General features: G+C 36.9%; 1 protein-coding gene across 3 annotated transcripts in view; it reads left to right on the top strand.

Annotated features, from left to right (window-relative positions):
• Positions 1 to 16,500, top strand: part of LOC140521174 (zinc finger protein 483-like) — a 35,889-nt gene that overhangs the window by 11,245 nt on the left and 8,144 nt on the right. Inside the window, exons 2-7 of one of the 3 annotated variants that reach the window (XM_072635904.1) lie at positions 3,976 to 4,090; positions 4,919 to 5,004; positions 6,117 to 6,623; positions 7,860 to 7,936; positions 15,721 to 15,847; positions 16,329 to 16,424. In XM_072635904.1, coding sequence (XP_072492005.1) covers positions 6,230 to 6,623; positions 7,860 to 7,936; positions 15,721 to 15,847; positions 16,329 to 16,424 — 694 coding nt within the window. In that variant the 5' untranslated portion in view covers positions 3,976 to 4,090; positions 4,919 to 5,004; positions 6,117 to 6,229. The other 2 variants (XM_072635906.1, XM_072635905.1) reach the window with 2 other exon arrangements.

Genomic DNA, 16,500 nt, shown 5'->3' with positions numbered 1-16,500 from the left:
CTGTGGTTTTATTGAACTTTTGTTTATCTGGTGCTCCTTTTCCTCCTGGCTCAAATATTTCTCAGGGAAGCTGGATTTTGTGAAACCTTTCACATTGCTATCTTTGCCAAAAATACAGGGCCCTCCCCCCCTTTTAAGTAGCATTTCATTCTTCCCAGTAATTCCCAGACTGGAGAACTATCCCTTTATCTCCTTTACTTTTATTTTTCCTGGAAGTGAGACCAGCCTTCACACTGTACACTCTGTGCAGGTTACTACAAAATCATTCCTAATCTCCATACTTATTAGAAGAGAGAGCTCCAGTCTTTTGTCATTCTCTCTATCAGCTTCCCTGGAGAACTGGGGAGTGGTTATAATTCACCATCACTCAAAAGTGCTCATCTTAGATCTTAAACTCTGCTTGTCTTTCCACCTATGCCACTATACTTGACTCTTTCCAAATCTGTTTTTACATTTATTGTAACAACCAGTTCCTTTATCCATGTCTTTGCTACCAGTCTGCCATTTGCCATAGCCTCACTTCACTCTCAGCCATATTTGATTCAATATGAACTCTTCAGTCCTGTAATGCTTTAATGCTTTATTTCTGTCCATCAAAACCCCAAGGCTGGGTAATTCCCACTATCAGCCTTCTGCACTTTTATTACCATACGCAGCTGAGGTTACCTGTAAAGCCATACTACATCCACTATGCATTAATACTATTTACTTTTTTTCATTAATACTATTTAACTTCCGCCTGATCTTTCACTACAGCACAATTCTTTTATTTTGCTCTTAATGACGTACGGTTACATACCCCGTATTAGTTGCTCCGTACATTCTCCTCAAATTTGCAATATAATTCTATTGTATTTCTCTTCATTCTCAGCAGATGGACTCTCTCCCTACATTACCAAGAAGACCAAATACATCTCTGGTGACATCTCTCAATTCCTTTCTACATTTCTTACATGGAAACAAATAAACAAAAATCCATGTTTTGTTCTTTCCCTTTGGTTTTATTCTCCTTGTCTTTCTCAAAGTTAGCTCCTTCACGTAGTCCTTAATCCCATCTGTCTCCTCCTTGACTTTGCTGCATCATCTTCTTTGCATGTATATTCAATGTCCCCTTTTCTCCCCATCCTCCTCTCCTGGAACCTTTCTTTCCTACAAACATCTTCAGTTCTCTTATCCCTGAAAAATAAAAACTTTTCTTTCACCTACCTTTCACTACTAAACTTCCAGAAAGAGTAATCTACATTTGATGCCGCTGCTTGCTAGCCACCATATTACTTCTCAATTACTTGTAATCTGACTTCTGGCCTCTTCACTCTACTGAAACTATTCTTTATAGGGTCACTAATAACCTCTTTTTTCAGTAAGCCCAGCTGTCTAGCTGTCTCTTTTCTGTGTTTGTGAACAGCCCTCTACTTCTAGATTGGGAATTCTTAGCCTTTTGTGTGTGTGTCATGGACCCCTTGGGCTGTCTGACTAAAGTCTGTGACCCATTCTCAGAATAATGTTTTTAAATGAATAGAAAACAAAGAGCTTCAAAAGAAGTAAATTATATTGAAATATAATGCTCAATATTTTTTTAAAGTTCATAGAGAACCCATGTTCTAGATAGTCTCATGTATCTTGGTATTCACAACATTGCATTTTGTTGGTTCTCCCCCTTATTTTTATGACTGCTTTTGTTCAGTGGACTCCTTCCTTTTCTTGCGTGGCAAGATGGCACAGTGGACAGAGTGTTGGGCCTAGTCATAAAGATTCATCTTTGTGAGTTCAAATCGGGCCTCAGACGCTTACTAGCAGTGTGGGCATGTCACTTAACCTTATTTGCTTCAGTTTTCTCATCTGTAAAATGAGCTAGAGAAAGAAATAGCAAACTACTCCAATATCTTTGCCATGAAAACCCCAAATGGGGTCACAGAGTCAGACACAATTGAAACAACTGAACAACAACCACAACCTTCCTCTTCTTTTCCCTTAAATTTTGTCACTCCAAAAGGCTTTGTCCATGGAAGTATTGATAGTCTTTGGTGATCTAAACTAAGCCCCAAATTTCATTTAGCACCTCTATACATGTCTCTGTCTCTGTCCCCAACATTCCCTGGAAGTCTAGCTCCACATTTCCAGCTGCCTGTTAGTTATCTACACTTGTTTTACCTTGGCAGCTCAAACTTAACATTCCCAAACAAAACTCATCATCTTCTACCCAAGACCTCCTTCTTCTAAGCACTATTTTGGTGATGGCAACATGCTCTTAACCATTCTTTAAATCCTAGGGACATCTTTGACTCTTTCTTTTCCCTTACTGCCTACATTCAATCAATTGCTAAGAAGTATTGGTCCTATTTATGTAATAACACTTACATCCCTCTCCTCTTTTTTTTTTTTTGCTGTCACAGATACCACTCTAGCTAAGATGATCTTTATCTGACTTTTAAATTCTTATCTTATCTTTCTTCCCCCATTATTTCCCTTCATCAATTCATCTTTTATAGTGCTGCCAAAATGATTTTCCTAATCCACAGATCTAATCCAGTCATAATCTTAGTCAAAAACTTTTAATAGCTCTACCAAAATAAAATAGTGGGTCTTTGCCCTCACATTCATATCCTTCCATAATTCACTTTTCCAGTACCTTTGCAGCCTTATTTCATCCTATTTTCCTTTACGTACTCGCACTCCAGCTCAATTAAAGTAATCAGTGCTTTTCACTCATCTGCTCATAGCTTTTTTCTGTCTCTGCCTTTGCTTATCTCATTTCCTGTATTTATAATAGATACCTTGCCTTAATCACTGAATGGGTGTTGCCTCATTTATCTGAGATCTGTTAAAGACATTAGCTTAAAAAGGCCAAGGTCTCCCACTGCATCCAAGTCCATCATCATCAGTCATACTGATAAATATCTGGCCACTGGACCCAGATGGCTCTGGAGGAGAAAGTGAGGTTGGTGACTTTGCAGAGCCCTTCCTCACTTAAATCCAATTCATTTGCATGTCATGGCATCACCTACCTGATGTCTTGGTTCTCTTGAAGGGAAAACAACAATTGACACTACTCTCCACTTCCCTGCCATCTTATCTCACTCTGTTGAAAGCCTTCTTTTTCCATCACCTAAGTTTATCTAAGGTGCCATCTCCTTCATGAAGGCTAATCTGAGCCCCACCCCCACCCCCTGTCTCCCAGAAAAGATAATTTCCTCCTCATCTGAGGCTCTTTCTGTAGAACTCTCTTTTGTGTTCATTTGGATTTCAGGTTGTTGTTGTTGTTTTGGTTTTATTTTGTCTATGTCTCATCTCATCCTTTAGTTTGTAAGCTACTTCATGACAGGGTCTCTGCCCTTGTTCTTTGCATCTTTTTATCGCCAGGGTTTAGTGCAGTGTCTTATACATAGTAGGCTCTCAATTTTAAGTGACTTGAATATAGCTGTGTCCTAAGAAAGGAGAGATTTGAACCCCTTTCAGTATATATTTTAGAGGTAAAATATCTTCCAAAACTTCAGGCTCATGATCAGCATAATGACGCTTCCTGTTTCCTACTTTGTGCAGAATATGAGGGGCTAGATAGAGAGATAAAAGTCATGGGGGGCACATTGGTTTCTGCGTTCAAATGTTTGAAGGGTTGTTATGTGGAAGATAAAGTAATCCTACTCTATTTGACTCCAGAGGTCGGAACTAAGATCAGTGGGTGGAAGTTAAAGGGAAACAGATTTCAATGCAGTATAATATATCCAAAACAAATCAATTCTCCTCTCTGCCCCCCCATCCAAGAAACCAGCCCTTCCTTCTGATTTCTATTTATGTCAATTGATTCTGGAAACCTCAAGATTACCTCTTTCTCTCTCAATCCCCACATCTAATCAATCATTTAGGCCTGTGGATTATGCCTTTGAATTATTTCTGGAATCTTCCTTTTCCTTCCTATTCCCACTGCTACTTAGCAGATATGATCCCTGAGTGAGCAAAAATACCTTTTTTCTTTAGGAATCAGTAATATTCAAAGATTTGACTGAATTTTGCCAGGGAGCAACTGGAGTGTTCTCAAAAGGACTAAACAAGGAAATAATGCTGAGGATCTATAGGAGCCTGATCTCATTAGGTAAGGATGGCTTTCCCATGTCTCAGAATCTGCCCTTTGGGTTTACTCATTTCCCAATTCCTAGGATGGTTTGTTTTTCCCAGTACAAGTATTAGATTCCTACATATTTTCTTATAAGCAGGTTATCAAATTTCAAAATCAGTGTAGTATCATCCCCTCAACTTCACTTATGTGTCCCATCCATTGTCAAATCTTGTTGTTTCTACTTTTGCAACATGTCTGGTATCTCTATCTATCTATCTATCTATCTATCTATCTATCTATCTATCTATCTATCTATCTCTCTATATCTATATCTATCTATATCCCCTTCTCTCCACTTACATAGCAGCTACCCTAATGTAGGCCCTCTTTACTTCATACCTGGACTATTGCAATGACCTAGTTTGTGTCTGTGATACTAGGGTTCTCATAACTCAATAGAAATGAGAACACAGGTACCTTAAGTTCATAATGTAGGGAGATGGAAATCTGAGTGTACCCTAAGGACTTGCTTGGAGTAAGACTATCCCATAACTTGTCATACTTCTTACCTGTAACCTCTAGGGCTCAGTTCCTCAGATCATGCTAGGCCCTAATCGCTAGCTGGAGGGGAATTACTCTGCAAAGTCACCAGGTATGTTACCAATGGAGAGCAAAAATTCTCTGAAGCCACCTTATTCAATTGAGAACACTAGAGGGTAGAGTTGATGTGGCTATAACCTCTGTGCCTAGAATCCCTACTTTCTCTTTTTTTTTGTAATTAAGATTGGACTGAAAATGACCCAGGAGGGGTGGAAGAATATTCGTTCACATTTCTCTCTTCAATTTCATCTTGCTTTGCCACAGGCACTACTTGCTGGATTTCTGGAGGAGCAGAGGACTCAGAGTTTGTTGGCCCTAGTGTCTTTTCATTGGTTTCTGTTCAGCCTGGGGTGAGTAAGGTTAGGGGTAAAAAAGGGAAGGAGGCTGGGACTCTAAGGGACAGTGTCAGGAGGGGAGGAGAAGCCTTATATCTCTTTTATTTTATGTTAATTCCATACTTAACAAACATCAAATGAAATGAGTATTTGCTTACATCAAATAAAGCAGAAGAAAAGATAATTGTCCATGAAACTGTATATTTCTTACTTGCAACTTGTTTTTTTTTTCCTTTTTTATGTATATAATAAATTCAACATGTAACTTTGAAAGCTACCCTGCTTATGTGTTTTCTTCTGGCCTTTCTTCTGTTCTCTTTCATGCATTAAAAATGTTTCGATGACCCTCTTTTTTTTCTTTTCTGGGCAATTTTATTGCTAACTTCCCTCTCCTTTCCACTATTAGAGGGGGGGATATCTCTTGTAACAAATATGCATAGTATAGCAAAAACAAATTCCTACATTGCAAACTTGTATCTATTGAATTGAAAATTGAGTAAAGATCCAGTGACAGCAGATCCAGAAACAGCCAACTCATGCTCTGGTTGAATGATCACTGATCACCACATCTCTTACTGACTAACGGGAAAAGAGTCAATTTCTTCAGGGCCTTGAAACAGTCTATGGATCACCTTTATCCTTGACTTCTATGAGCTTTTGTTCAAACGGTATTAATCTTATGGTTTGCTATTGGTTCTTTCTTATTACCTTACTTTTTTAGAGAGCTTTAGAGTCCACAAGGCAGTTCATTACAGTTTTTAGTTAATGGTTTGATCCAAGTCCATGTGTCTTCCCTACTCTCTTCACATGCCTCCTTCCTACATCCCCATGCTTTTTCTGACTTTTGTTTAGAGGCAAAGCTTGTATTTACTTTCGAGCTCTAAAAAGAAAGTGATAGGTATTCACTTCTGCACCCATTTTATCTATTGTTTATTGAGGATTGAACCAAATCTGAAAGTATCATTGATATTAATTTCAGAGCACTCTTCCATACTACTCTCTGAACCGCACTTTGTCAACTTCTTTGTCTTTACAATCTCTTTACAGTCTATAAGACCCTAAGTACTGTTTGTATGACTGAAACCTCTGGAATCTTCCAGTTAATTCTGATCTCTCTTTGCCCACAGCACTAATTAGTAGACTGTAGGTTCTCTGCCTGAATGTGAATGGATTTGCTTCCTTCCAAAGGAGGCAGATTTGAACTCTAGAATAAAGACCCCCAGATGAGGAGATATTGTCCATGAACAAGGAGATGGCCACCTCTAGGAGTACTCATGGTCCACATTTACAAGAACAAGATGAGGTTCTGAGAATGACTTTTTCTGAGGAACATGAAACCCTTCTAAAAAGAAACTCATTTGATGCTGAAGTCTCTCATCGTAACTTCAGGCACTTTCAGTACACAGAAGCAGATGGACCCAATAGAGCTCTAGGCCAACTTCGAGAGCTCTGCCATCAGTGGCTGAGGCCAGATATTCACACCAAGGAGCAGATCCTGGAAATGCTGGTATTAGAACAGTTTTGGGCAATCTTGCCTGGAGAGATCAGGACTTGGGTAAAGTCACATCATCCAAAGAATGGGGAAGAGGTGGTGAACCTGATAGAGGATTTGACCCAAATGCTTAAGGAACAAGGTAAGACTGACAAAAAGAAAGGGAGAAGACCTCAGGATTTAAGAAAGAGAAATATGCACCTGAAGGTGGAGGGGTTAGGGTGGCAGGCGCTTGGAAAGAGAATAGTGGAAAGGAAAATATCTAGAGGATAGATAAAAGGGCACAAGAGATTCTACCTACACAGGTCAATAAGAATATTTGAGCCTTCAAATGGAATCCAGGTATCTTCTTGGTCCTCTATAAGCAGCAACATGTGTGAAACCACAGAGGAGAGAACATTCTCTACTTGATAATCTTGTTTTGGTTTTAGTAATGTGGGACAGTGGTATACAGTCTACCATCATGAAAACTTTCTACAGAGGAGGTTTTCCTTCCAAAGGCTAATGCCATTCAGCTTATAAATGGAAAAAAAAAACCCAACCAAGCAAACCAGAGTAATCATTTGACTTGTATAAGTCTTTGTATGTCTTACTTGTGTCCACATTAAGAGGACCACACAGATCTTCTGACTTCCATCTTTGTCTTTTCTAGATTAGTGCCAATTCAAAAAACTTTTACAACTTTTGTTTCTTAAAACATAAAACTCTTTGAACTCTTTATTCTATTTCTTTATCCTATACCCTTCTCCTTTCATCCCTGCTCCATTTTTTTTCTCCCAGTGCTTGGTGTCTGCCTTGCCCCTTTCTCTGATCTACTATACTGAAGTTGTAGAAAGCAGAGTGGTCTCTGGAAAAGACTTTAGATATTACTTTAGATTTTACAAATCCACAGTATCACTTGGCTTGAGTAAATGGCACTAGCTCACCTTAACTATGATTTTAAAGTCAATGTTTTGTTTCTTTGGAGCTACTTTCTGTAAAGAAGTTGACAAACTGATCTCACTTTCTGTAAAGTAGGATAGGGGCTTGGAAAATTTTCCTTTAGTAGTTAAAGAAACTACTATGGCGGACAGAGTTTGAGTTACATTCTTCATATTACATAGTAGTTTGGAAATAGAGTGGCACATTCAGTTAGTGCTTCCTGATGCATAAACCAGAACTCTGTACTCTGGAGTCTTCTGCGACTCCAGAGATGAATTTGGAGCTATAGTTATTGATGTCCAGGATCCTTGGTTCTGATCCTAGCAAAATCAGGGCTTTTTCTGGGCTTTTGCTACCTTTTTATTCAACAAGGAGGGCCAATGATGTGTGGAGATTTCTGGTGTGGGATTTGACACACAGGACTAGTGTCCCTCATATCTTCATTTTCCTTCCCTAGTTCTGCCTTCTCAGGACTCTGTCCTTCCCCAAGAAGAGGAAAGAATAGACCCTGAATTCATGACAGTTAATTCTCAGGTGAGTTGGAGTTTTCCCTTTTTCTTGAAATCTTGGTTCATAGAGCTTGAGTGGATATTTTTTCCTTCCATTGTTCCAGAACAAAGGAAATTTGGTCCACCCAGGTAAATAAAAGATTCCATGGAAAATTGTTTTCACTTGTCTAGTAATCTACCTCCAGGGTCCCTTTCCTACATGTCCAGCATTCATTCATTCAAGAGTGGGAAAGATAAGTTGATAAAATTTGCCTTGAAGATAGTTTTATGGTTCAAAAAGTGGAATATACAGCACGGGAAACTCTTCTGAACCTTGCTTTTACCATTAAGGTAAAGAATTGGTTATTGAAGTAGAAATGATGAAAACCTGAAGGCAAGTGATCACATCATATTAAAATTTATGATAGAGCAAGACAGACATTCCTGGCATAGTCTGATGTATGTGCTAGATTTTGGGAGAGCAGATTCCAAATAGCTACTCAAAAAAAAAAAAAATAAGCTTCCATAGGTTAAAATCCTGCAGGGCAAGTTATCCTAAAAGAGTTTGAGATTACTAAAGAATGAAATTCTGAAGACACAAACAGAAAAATTCCATTGAAAAAGAAAAGAGAGATCTTTTTAAAGATACCAATGTGAATAAACATTACAAACTTAGATTTGTAAAAGATGTAGAGAAGAGGGAAGCAAGAAGAGGTAGGAGAGGATGACTACAAAAGAGAATCCTGAATCAAAAAATTTTAACTTCAAAAACTCTAAAGGTCGGAATGAACTAAGGCTAGTGATGAAGTAAATGAAAGGTTTTTTGGAACAATGTTATGGGATCAGAGTCTTACTTATCTGATCATTGTCTGAAGGTGACTCTGGATTCTTGAGATCTGTGCCAGCATATCACAAACTCTGGTTCTACGAAGATGGAAAGGCTTTGCTGCTCCCTGCATTTGAGGACTCTCCTAGCTAAGTACGGTTTCCTCATCAGTGTACTGGTCACATAGTAATAGAGTCTTTGGCCATGGCAATCCATGAACAAAGAAGAATACAAAACGGTCCTCAGAACTGTGTGGTGCCCCGCCCCCTTCAGTGTTTACAGTGACAGGGGTGGAGGGTGCTAAAAATCATGCATTATTTAGGGCACTTTCTAATTTGGTTTGTCTATTAACCAATGAGAAAGCATACTAGAGAAACTGACATTAATCTGGACATTCTCCCTGTAAGTGAAAACAGAAGATAGAAGAGAAATTACAGCTAAATGGGAGGATGGTTCACAGATTCTCCTTGGTGAAGCAAGCAAAGGTGTTGGCAGAATTGATGTTAAAATAAAACCAAAGCAGCATTTCCTAAGCATTTGATCATCTTATAGTACAGTAAGTCATGAAAAGTATTTGTAAAAAGAACACCATGAAAATAAATTACCTTTTTCATAAATATCTGTTCCAAAGAATAAAGTGACTGAGCAGTTCCTTGAAGAATTTGATAATATCTTCTAAGGTAAGTCAATATATATGCTTTGATACTTGATGACTCCAAGATAGAGGGGAGCTGAAATGATAATATATAAAAAAAAATCTTGGAAAATGTGGTTCATGAATAGGGACTGAAAAAGGTCAGCAGTTTGTAGATTACACAGAATCCTTATGCCTGTACATCACAAAACTTCTTCTGAGAAAAAAAATTGAAGAGACTGAACAAGATAAGCCCTGAAAAATATCATCAAAATGAAATTAATTATTTTTAACAGGAAGTTACTCATTCATGTGGGAATCATTCTGAAATTAGTTGTCTATGAAGTTAGATAACCTACTTATTAGAGCAAAGATAAAAATTAATACAAAGTAAGAAGAAAAACTAAAAATGAGAAAAAGACATGACGTACAATTAAACCTTCAATATGACCTATTTAAATAAGTTTGTGATACCAAAAAATGGGAATCAGATGGGGAAAGGATATTGGCCTTGCAAGGATTTCATTTGCAAGTTTCACTGATGAAAATCAGTTCCTATTACATGAAAACCTAAGGAGTCTAAAGCTTCCTTAATTACCAAACATTTTATTGATTTACTTAGCAGAGACATATAACAGCTGTTAGCAACATCAATTTAGACTAAACACTCATTTGTTAAATCTTGCAAAGACTGTTGGGATATTTATAAGTCATATTTCCTTCTGAACCAGCAGGGAACTTTGGAGAGAAAAGTAATTTAATAAAGGCAGAATGAGGGACACAACTAAGCAGAATCATCTTGAGAAAAGTTGTAAAGATGCAAAAACAGTCAAAGGGAGAGGAAATATGGGATAAGTCAAAATGACCTAAGTTCAGGTCTTGCTTCTGACCTACAGAGGCTATATGTCCCTGGGCAAGTCATTTAACCTCTTACTCCCCAAGGCAACTCTATAAGATAATAAATTGAAGAAAAGTTGTCTATCTGTATTGGTAGAGGGAGCTTCCTCATTGAAGCTATCTACATAAATGAAATCCCAGATCAGGCTCAAAAATAAAGAAGATTTAAAATACACAGACAAAAGACATAAAAAAACTCATTATTTTGTAATAAACTCTCCTATCAAAGACAGTGAAGCTGTCACATTTGACCTCTACTGTCACATTGCTCACTATGTTTTTTTACAAGGATAAAAAAGTGAAATTGAAGAAAGCCAAAGTAGAAGAAAGTGGCTGAAGTAGAGCAAATATACACTAAGGAGGCTCATGCTGGAGGTAGCAAATTTTTAGGTCATTGAAAGAGCATTTCTGGGGACATTTGGAGGAGGAGGGGGTGCCAAAGGTGCTTAAAAACATCTCAGATATTATCGTAAAAAAAGGTGACTTAGAGGTGATTACTAACTTAACAATAGGCTTACTTTCTCATCTTAAAGTTGTTTTAAGAATGACCTTCATATGCATTGAGATCACTCTTGATAGGAGTATTCCTAGTTACCTACCACAGTGGACCACATATTTGTAATCATACAGTGAAAGAATGGACAGAAATTAAGGTTCTCCTGTGTTTGTTGTTTAGATATTAAAATAAAAAAATCATTTGATTTAATAGAATAAAATGATGCCTTAAATGCTATCCTCCAACAAAATGCTACCCATGCATATGTTAAAACTATCCTGGAGTCCTTGAGAGACATAACAGAAATAACCTAGACCTTGTGATCATTTCTATCATGTGAAACCTAAAACAGAGAGATAATTGCCCAATTATTCTCTACTCTTATAGAGATTCAGCACAGAGTTCATACTGAAGAAAAATTTCCTGTTGAAGGGAAATTCTCCAGATGTTCCCATTTGTGGAAGACTTTGTGCTATTTCAAGGCCTAGATCAATAAATGAGATCCATAATTATTCAAAAGTTTGACTGAGCTGTAAACATAGGGGAAAAACAGATGAAGGATGCCTATTGTCTATGTTGTGATGCATAATTGAATGGACAATCTATAAACTTATCTATCAGCATACATCTTAGACAGAGATAGAACATGGAGTCTGGACTTAGGGAGACCCAAGTTTAAACCTAGCTTCAGACATTAACTAGCTGTGTGACCATGGACAAGTCACTTAACTCTGTTTGCTTCAGTTTCTTTGTCTGTACAATGAGCTAGAGAAGGAAATGGTGAACTACTCCAGTATCTTTGCTAAGAAAAGTCCCAAATTAGGTCAGGAAGAGTGGAACATGACAGAAAAATGACTGAACCACAATGCTCAATACGAGTCAACAGTGAGAAGTTGCAGTTTAAAAATCTGATTTCATCTTGGGCTGGATTAAGAGAAGCAGTGCTTCTTGGAGTAAAGAGATGATAGCTTCTCTGCCCTAATGAGACCACATCTGGAGTACTGTGTTCAGTTCCACAACTTAGGAATTATCTTGATATACTGAAGATTTTCCAGAAGAGAGCAACCAGTCTGATTTACTCCTTTGAACCAATAAAGTCTCAAGGACAGTTTCCCTATCCTTTGAGGAAAAGAAATAGTCCAGCCCATATTGTGGCAGATAATCCTACCACATAGACTGGATGTAATGATCACCATGTCATTTACAAACAAGAACATCCAAAGGACCTTATACCATGTATAAGGAACCCTTCAACTTGCATTCTGTGCTTAATTTCTTTCATGACAATGGTGAGCATCTTTGGAAAGAATGCATCTCTATATTTAATTTCTTGCTTGATAGCAGTAATCAGAGGACCATTGAACAAGATTCTCTCTAGTTTTATTTTCCAAGAAATAACGAATCATAACTTTGTTGGAAGAGAGTCTTTAAAGACCTTAAGATTTTGCTCTACCAGATAAAATATTTTTGTAGCCCATGAACAATAAGCACAATGAGACCTTATATTTTCTTATGTGTCAGTTGTATGATGATAAAGATATAGTTTGTTGTGAAATGTTTCTTAAGAAAACCTGCCCATTACTTGGCCTAGGTAGATGATTCTAGGAATTATAAAAATGTTATTAAAAGAACAAAATAAGCATATGAGCTGATAGATATTGATGTCCTCTTAGTCACCTTTTTTTGGTAATAAGGTCTGAGATATTTTCCATGCCTTTGGTATCTTTTTCTCCTTACTTCATTTTCTTCTTCATTTTTTCAGAACAATTAATACCACAGGGTCTTCAAAATTGTTGTCTCTAACACAGACCACCCTCTGTGTATATTTCATCTATTCCAACTGCTTTTCTCTTCTGCGCTTTCTATGGTGCATTTTTACTTCCTCTAGAAACACTATTAGACTGTAGTGAGAATGAGACTATTGTCTCATAGTCTTTAATGTAAATTAGTCTGTTATAAATAAAAATCTTTGCAGATTAAAATAATTGTATGATTTTCTTCTGTAATGCTATCAAATGACTTTTATTTAGTTAACTCCTTAACCAAACATTCTTTGAGTAGGTTTTTCCCTCTAGTATATCTCATTGTTTCATCAGCTGATACTCTTCATGATCTTCTATCACCCTACTTCATAAGATTTTATTTTTGTTTCAGATAGGATATAAACCTTTCATTTGTTTCTTTTTGTTTATTTTTAAAATTTTGATTTCCAAATTCTCTACCTTCTTGCCAACCCTCCCCCAGCTATTGGGAAAGCAAGCAATATAATATCAATTATGCATGTGAAGTCATACAAAACATATTTCCATATTAACTGTGTTGCAAAAAAACCCCAAAAACAAAAATCAAGAAACATAAAGAAAGTGAAAAAAGTATGCTTCAATCTGGACCCAGAGTTCCTCGCTTTTCTCTCTGGGGATGGATTAGCAATTTTCATCATGGGTCCTTTGGAATTGTCTTTTACTATTTTCTTGATCAGAGTAGCTAAATGTCTCACAGTTGATCATTATTACAATAATCCTGTTACTATGTACAATGTTCTTCTGTTTCTTCTCACTTCACTTTGCATCAGTTCATATAGGTCCTCCCAGGCCTGAAACCATCCTGTTTATTATTCTTATAGCACAATAGTATTCCATAAGTGTCAGTTACCACAACCTGTTCAACCATTTCCCAATTGTTGGGCTTCTTCTCAATTTCCAATTCTATGCCACCACAAAAAGATCTATTATAGATATTTTTCTACATATAGGTCTTTTTCCCTTTTCCCTGATCTCTTTGGGGTACCGATTTTGTAGTGGTATTGCTGGGTCAAAGAGTCTGCAAATTTTATTGCCCTTGGATAGAGTTGCAAATTATTCTCTGCAATGAACCAGTTCACAACTTCACCAACACTTCATTACTGTCCCAATTTTTCCACACACCTTCCAGCATTTATCATTTTCCTTTTTTGTCATGTTAACCAATTTGATTGTTATGAGGTGGTACCTCAGAGTTGTTTTTGTTTACAATTCTTTATTCAGGATTGATTTAGAGCAATTTTCCATGTGAGTATTGATAGCTTTGATTTCTTCTTCTGAAAAGTGCCTGTTTATATCCTTTGGCTATCAATTGGAGAATGGTTCTTATTTTTATAAATTTGGCTCAGTTCCTTGTACATTCGTTAAGTGTAAGGCCTTTGTCAGAGAAACTTGCTGTAAATTGTTTCCCCTACTTTGCTACCTTCCTTCTAATTTTGGGTACATTGGTTTTGTTTGTGCAAAATCTTTTTTATAATTCACATAAACTGAATTATACATCTTATTCCTGTGATCCTCTCCATCTCTTGCTGGTTATAAACTCTTCCTTTATCCATAGATCTGACAGGTACATTTTTCCATGCTCCCCTAATTTGGTTATGATATCTGCCTTTATGTCTAAACTATATAACCATTTTGTTCTTACCTTGGAATATGGTTTGAGATATTGGTCTATACCTAGTTTCTGCCCAGCTACTCTCTAGTTTTCTAGCAAATGGTAACTTCTTGCCCCAGAGGTTTAGATTTGGGGTTTATCAAACACTAGATTACTGTGGTCATGTACTACTGTATATTGTATATCTAATCTATTCTACTCGTCCACTGCTCAATTTCTTACCCAGTGTCAGATTGTTTCAATGGTTACTGCTTTGTAATAGGTTTGAAACCTGGTACTGCTAGGTCACTTTCCTTCAGTTTTTTTTTTTTTTATATTTTTGTAAATATTCATCCATTTCACTTAGATTGTTAGTTGTACTGGCATGTAACTGGGAAAAATAATGTCTAATAATTTAATTTTCTTTGGTGGTGCATTCACTCTTTTCCTTTTACAAACTGATCATTTAATTTTCTTCTTTTTTTAATCAAATTAACCAATGGTTTATCTATTTTATTTTTTAAATAAAACTAGCTCCTTATTTTATTGATTAGTTCAGTGTTTTTTCTTTCAACTTATTAAAATCTTTTATTTCCAGAATTTTCATTGTGATATTCAATTTAGTGATTTTTAATTTGTTCTTTTTCTACTAATTTTATTTACATATCCAATTCATTGATCTACTCTTTCTCTCTTTTATTCATGTACACATTTAGAGATATAAATAAGACTTCTCCTTCTGACGTTGTAAGTTGTCTTTAGCTGGAAAAAAATGTCTCATTTTGACCTTTTGTTGTCTCTGCTACTCCAGAGTTTAATTTAAAGAATTATTTTAAAGTTTTTTAGGGGGGAATGTTGGAAGAACTTAGCTGCTCTCTGTACTCTGCCATCTTGGCTCTGCCCCTGGAAGTGTTCTTCATAAGATTTTGCAAACAATTTTTAATCCTAAGTCGGTGTTTTCTTTGACTATCATTTCTTTATTTTGCCCGTAGGTTGAGTATTAGCTTGCTAAATCTTTAGTCTCTTTTGATCTTCTCATTATTGTACTTAACTTTCTTCAGTTAATATTTATTTACAAAATCATTACAATTGGTGTTGATGTCTTCCTTCTAATTACCATTTGGGGTAGCCCATAACTTATTTAAAAGTTCAGGTTAGAGTTGAGGATGTTAGGATTCCTCTTTAAAATCTTCCCTTAGTACCTGAGCCCTCACTTTTTATTCCTCTTCGAATCCTCATAACCTTACTCTCTGGTCCATATAATTTAGTGCTTGTTTAATACTATTTTGTATTGCTCTGTAATCATTTTGCATATGTTTTCTCCCTCAGCAAATTATCCTTCAAAGGTAGGAACTATTTCTACTACCTTGTACTTCCCTGAAAAGTTAGCCCCAGTGCTAGATACACAGTAAGGAATCAGCAAATGTTTCACAACAAAATGAACTCTGAATTACACTAAAACCCTGGACATTGTCAGAATCACTGCCTTTAAATGCTTCTCACTTCCTATAATGATTCCAACTCTTCCCAGGCCTACATGGGGAGATAGTTACAGATTGAACAGAAATGTCTTTGGCATTCCAGAGATCAATGGAATTCAAGGATGTAGCTGTGGATTTCACCTTGGAGGAATGGGAACAACTACACTTTTCTCAGAGGGAATTGTACAGGGATGTCATGCTGGAGAACTATAGGAACCTAATCTTCCTGGGTAAGAATCTTCCCTCCTACTCCACCCGTAAAATGAGTCAGAATACCTCTTCTTTAAGACATCTTTGCTTACTCACTTGCTAAATGCTATAAGATCTGAAATACTTAGCTGAGCTTTGGTTTGTCATTCATGATATGATCTTTCCTAATCCCTTTTAAGTCAAGAGGCAGGATTCTTTGACTCCTCATCCCCAGATGAAAATTCTTTGTAGAACTGGAAATTAATAGCTTCACTATACTATTTCTTTGGCTGACCTGTCCCCTTATAGATCAAAAACTCTCCCCAAGGTCCTAGAACAGATGCTTGAAGACATGAAATGTATCTGTCAACCTTCTCTTTCTGAGAGCACAATATAGACTGTCCTTTATCTCGCCATCTGGTCCTTCCAAATATGCCCTTCCCAAAGGAGGAAGAGGCTGAGATTGAATTCTATAATAACTCTTCATCTCCAGCATTTTCCCACTTCTTTCCTCATGAGTAGGGTTGTCAGTTTCCAAACCAGATGTCATCACCCAGTTGGAACAATTGCAAGCACCAGTGATTCTGGAGAAAGAAGTCTCAAGATGTAACTCTCCAGGTGAGTCAACGCAGGCAGCAGCTTAGCTGGTTAATTAGGAGAATATGCCTTTGAAAAGCTGTACGGGGAGCTCTCA

This window comes from Notamacropus eugenii, chromosome 1, assembly GCF_028372415.1.
Source record: "Notamacropus eugenii isolate mMacEug1 chromosome 1, mMacEug1.pri_v2, whole genome shotgun sequence".
Classification (NCBI taxonomy): Eukaryota; Metazoa; Chordata; class Mammalia; order Diprotodontia; family Macropodidae; genus Notamacropus; species Notamacropus eugenii.
This window is presented reverse-complemented; position numbering and strand designations above follow the sequence as displayed.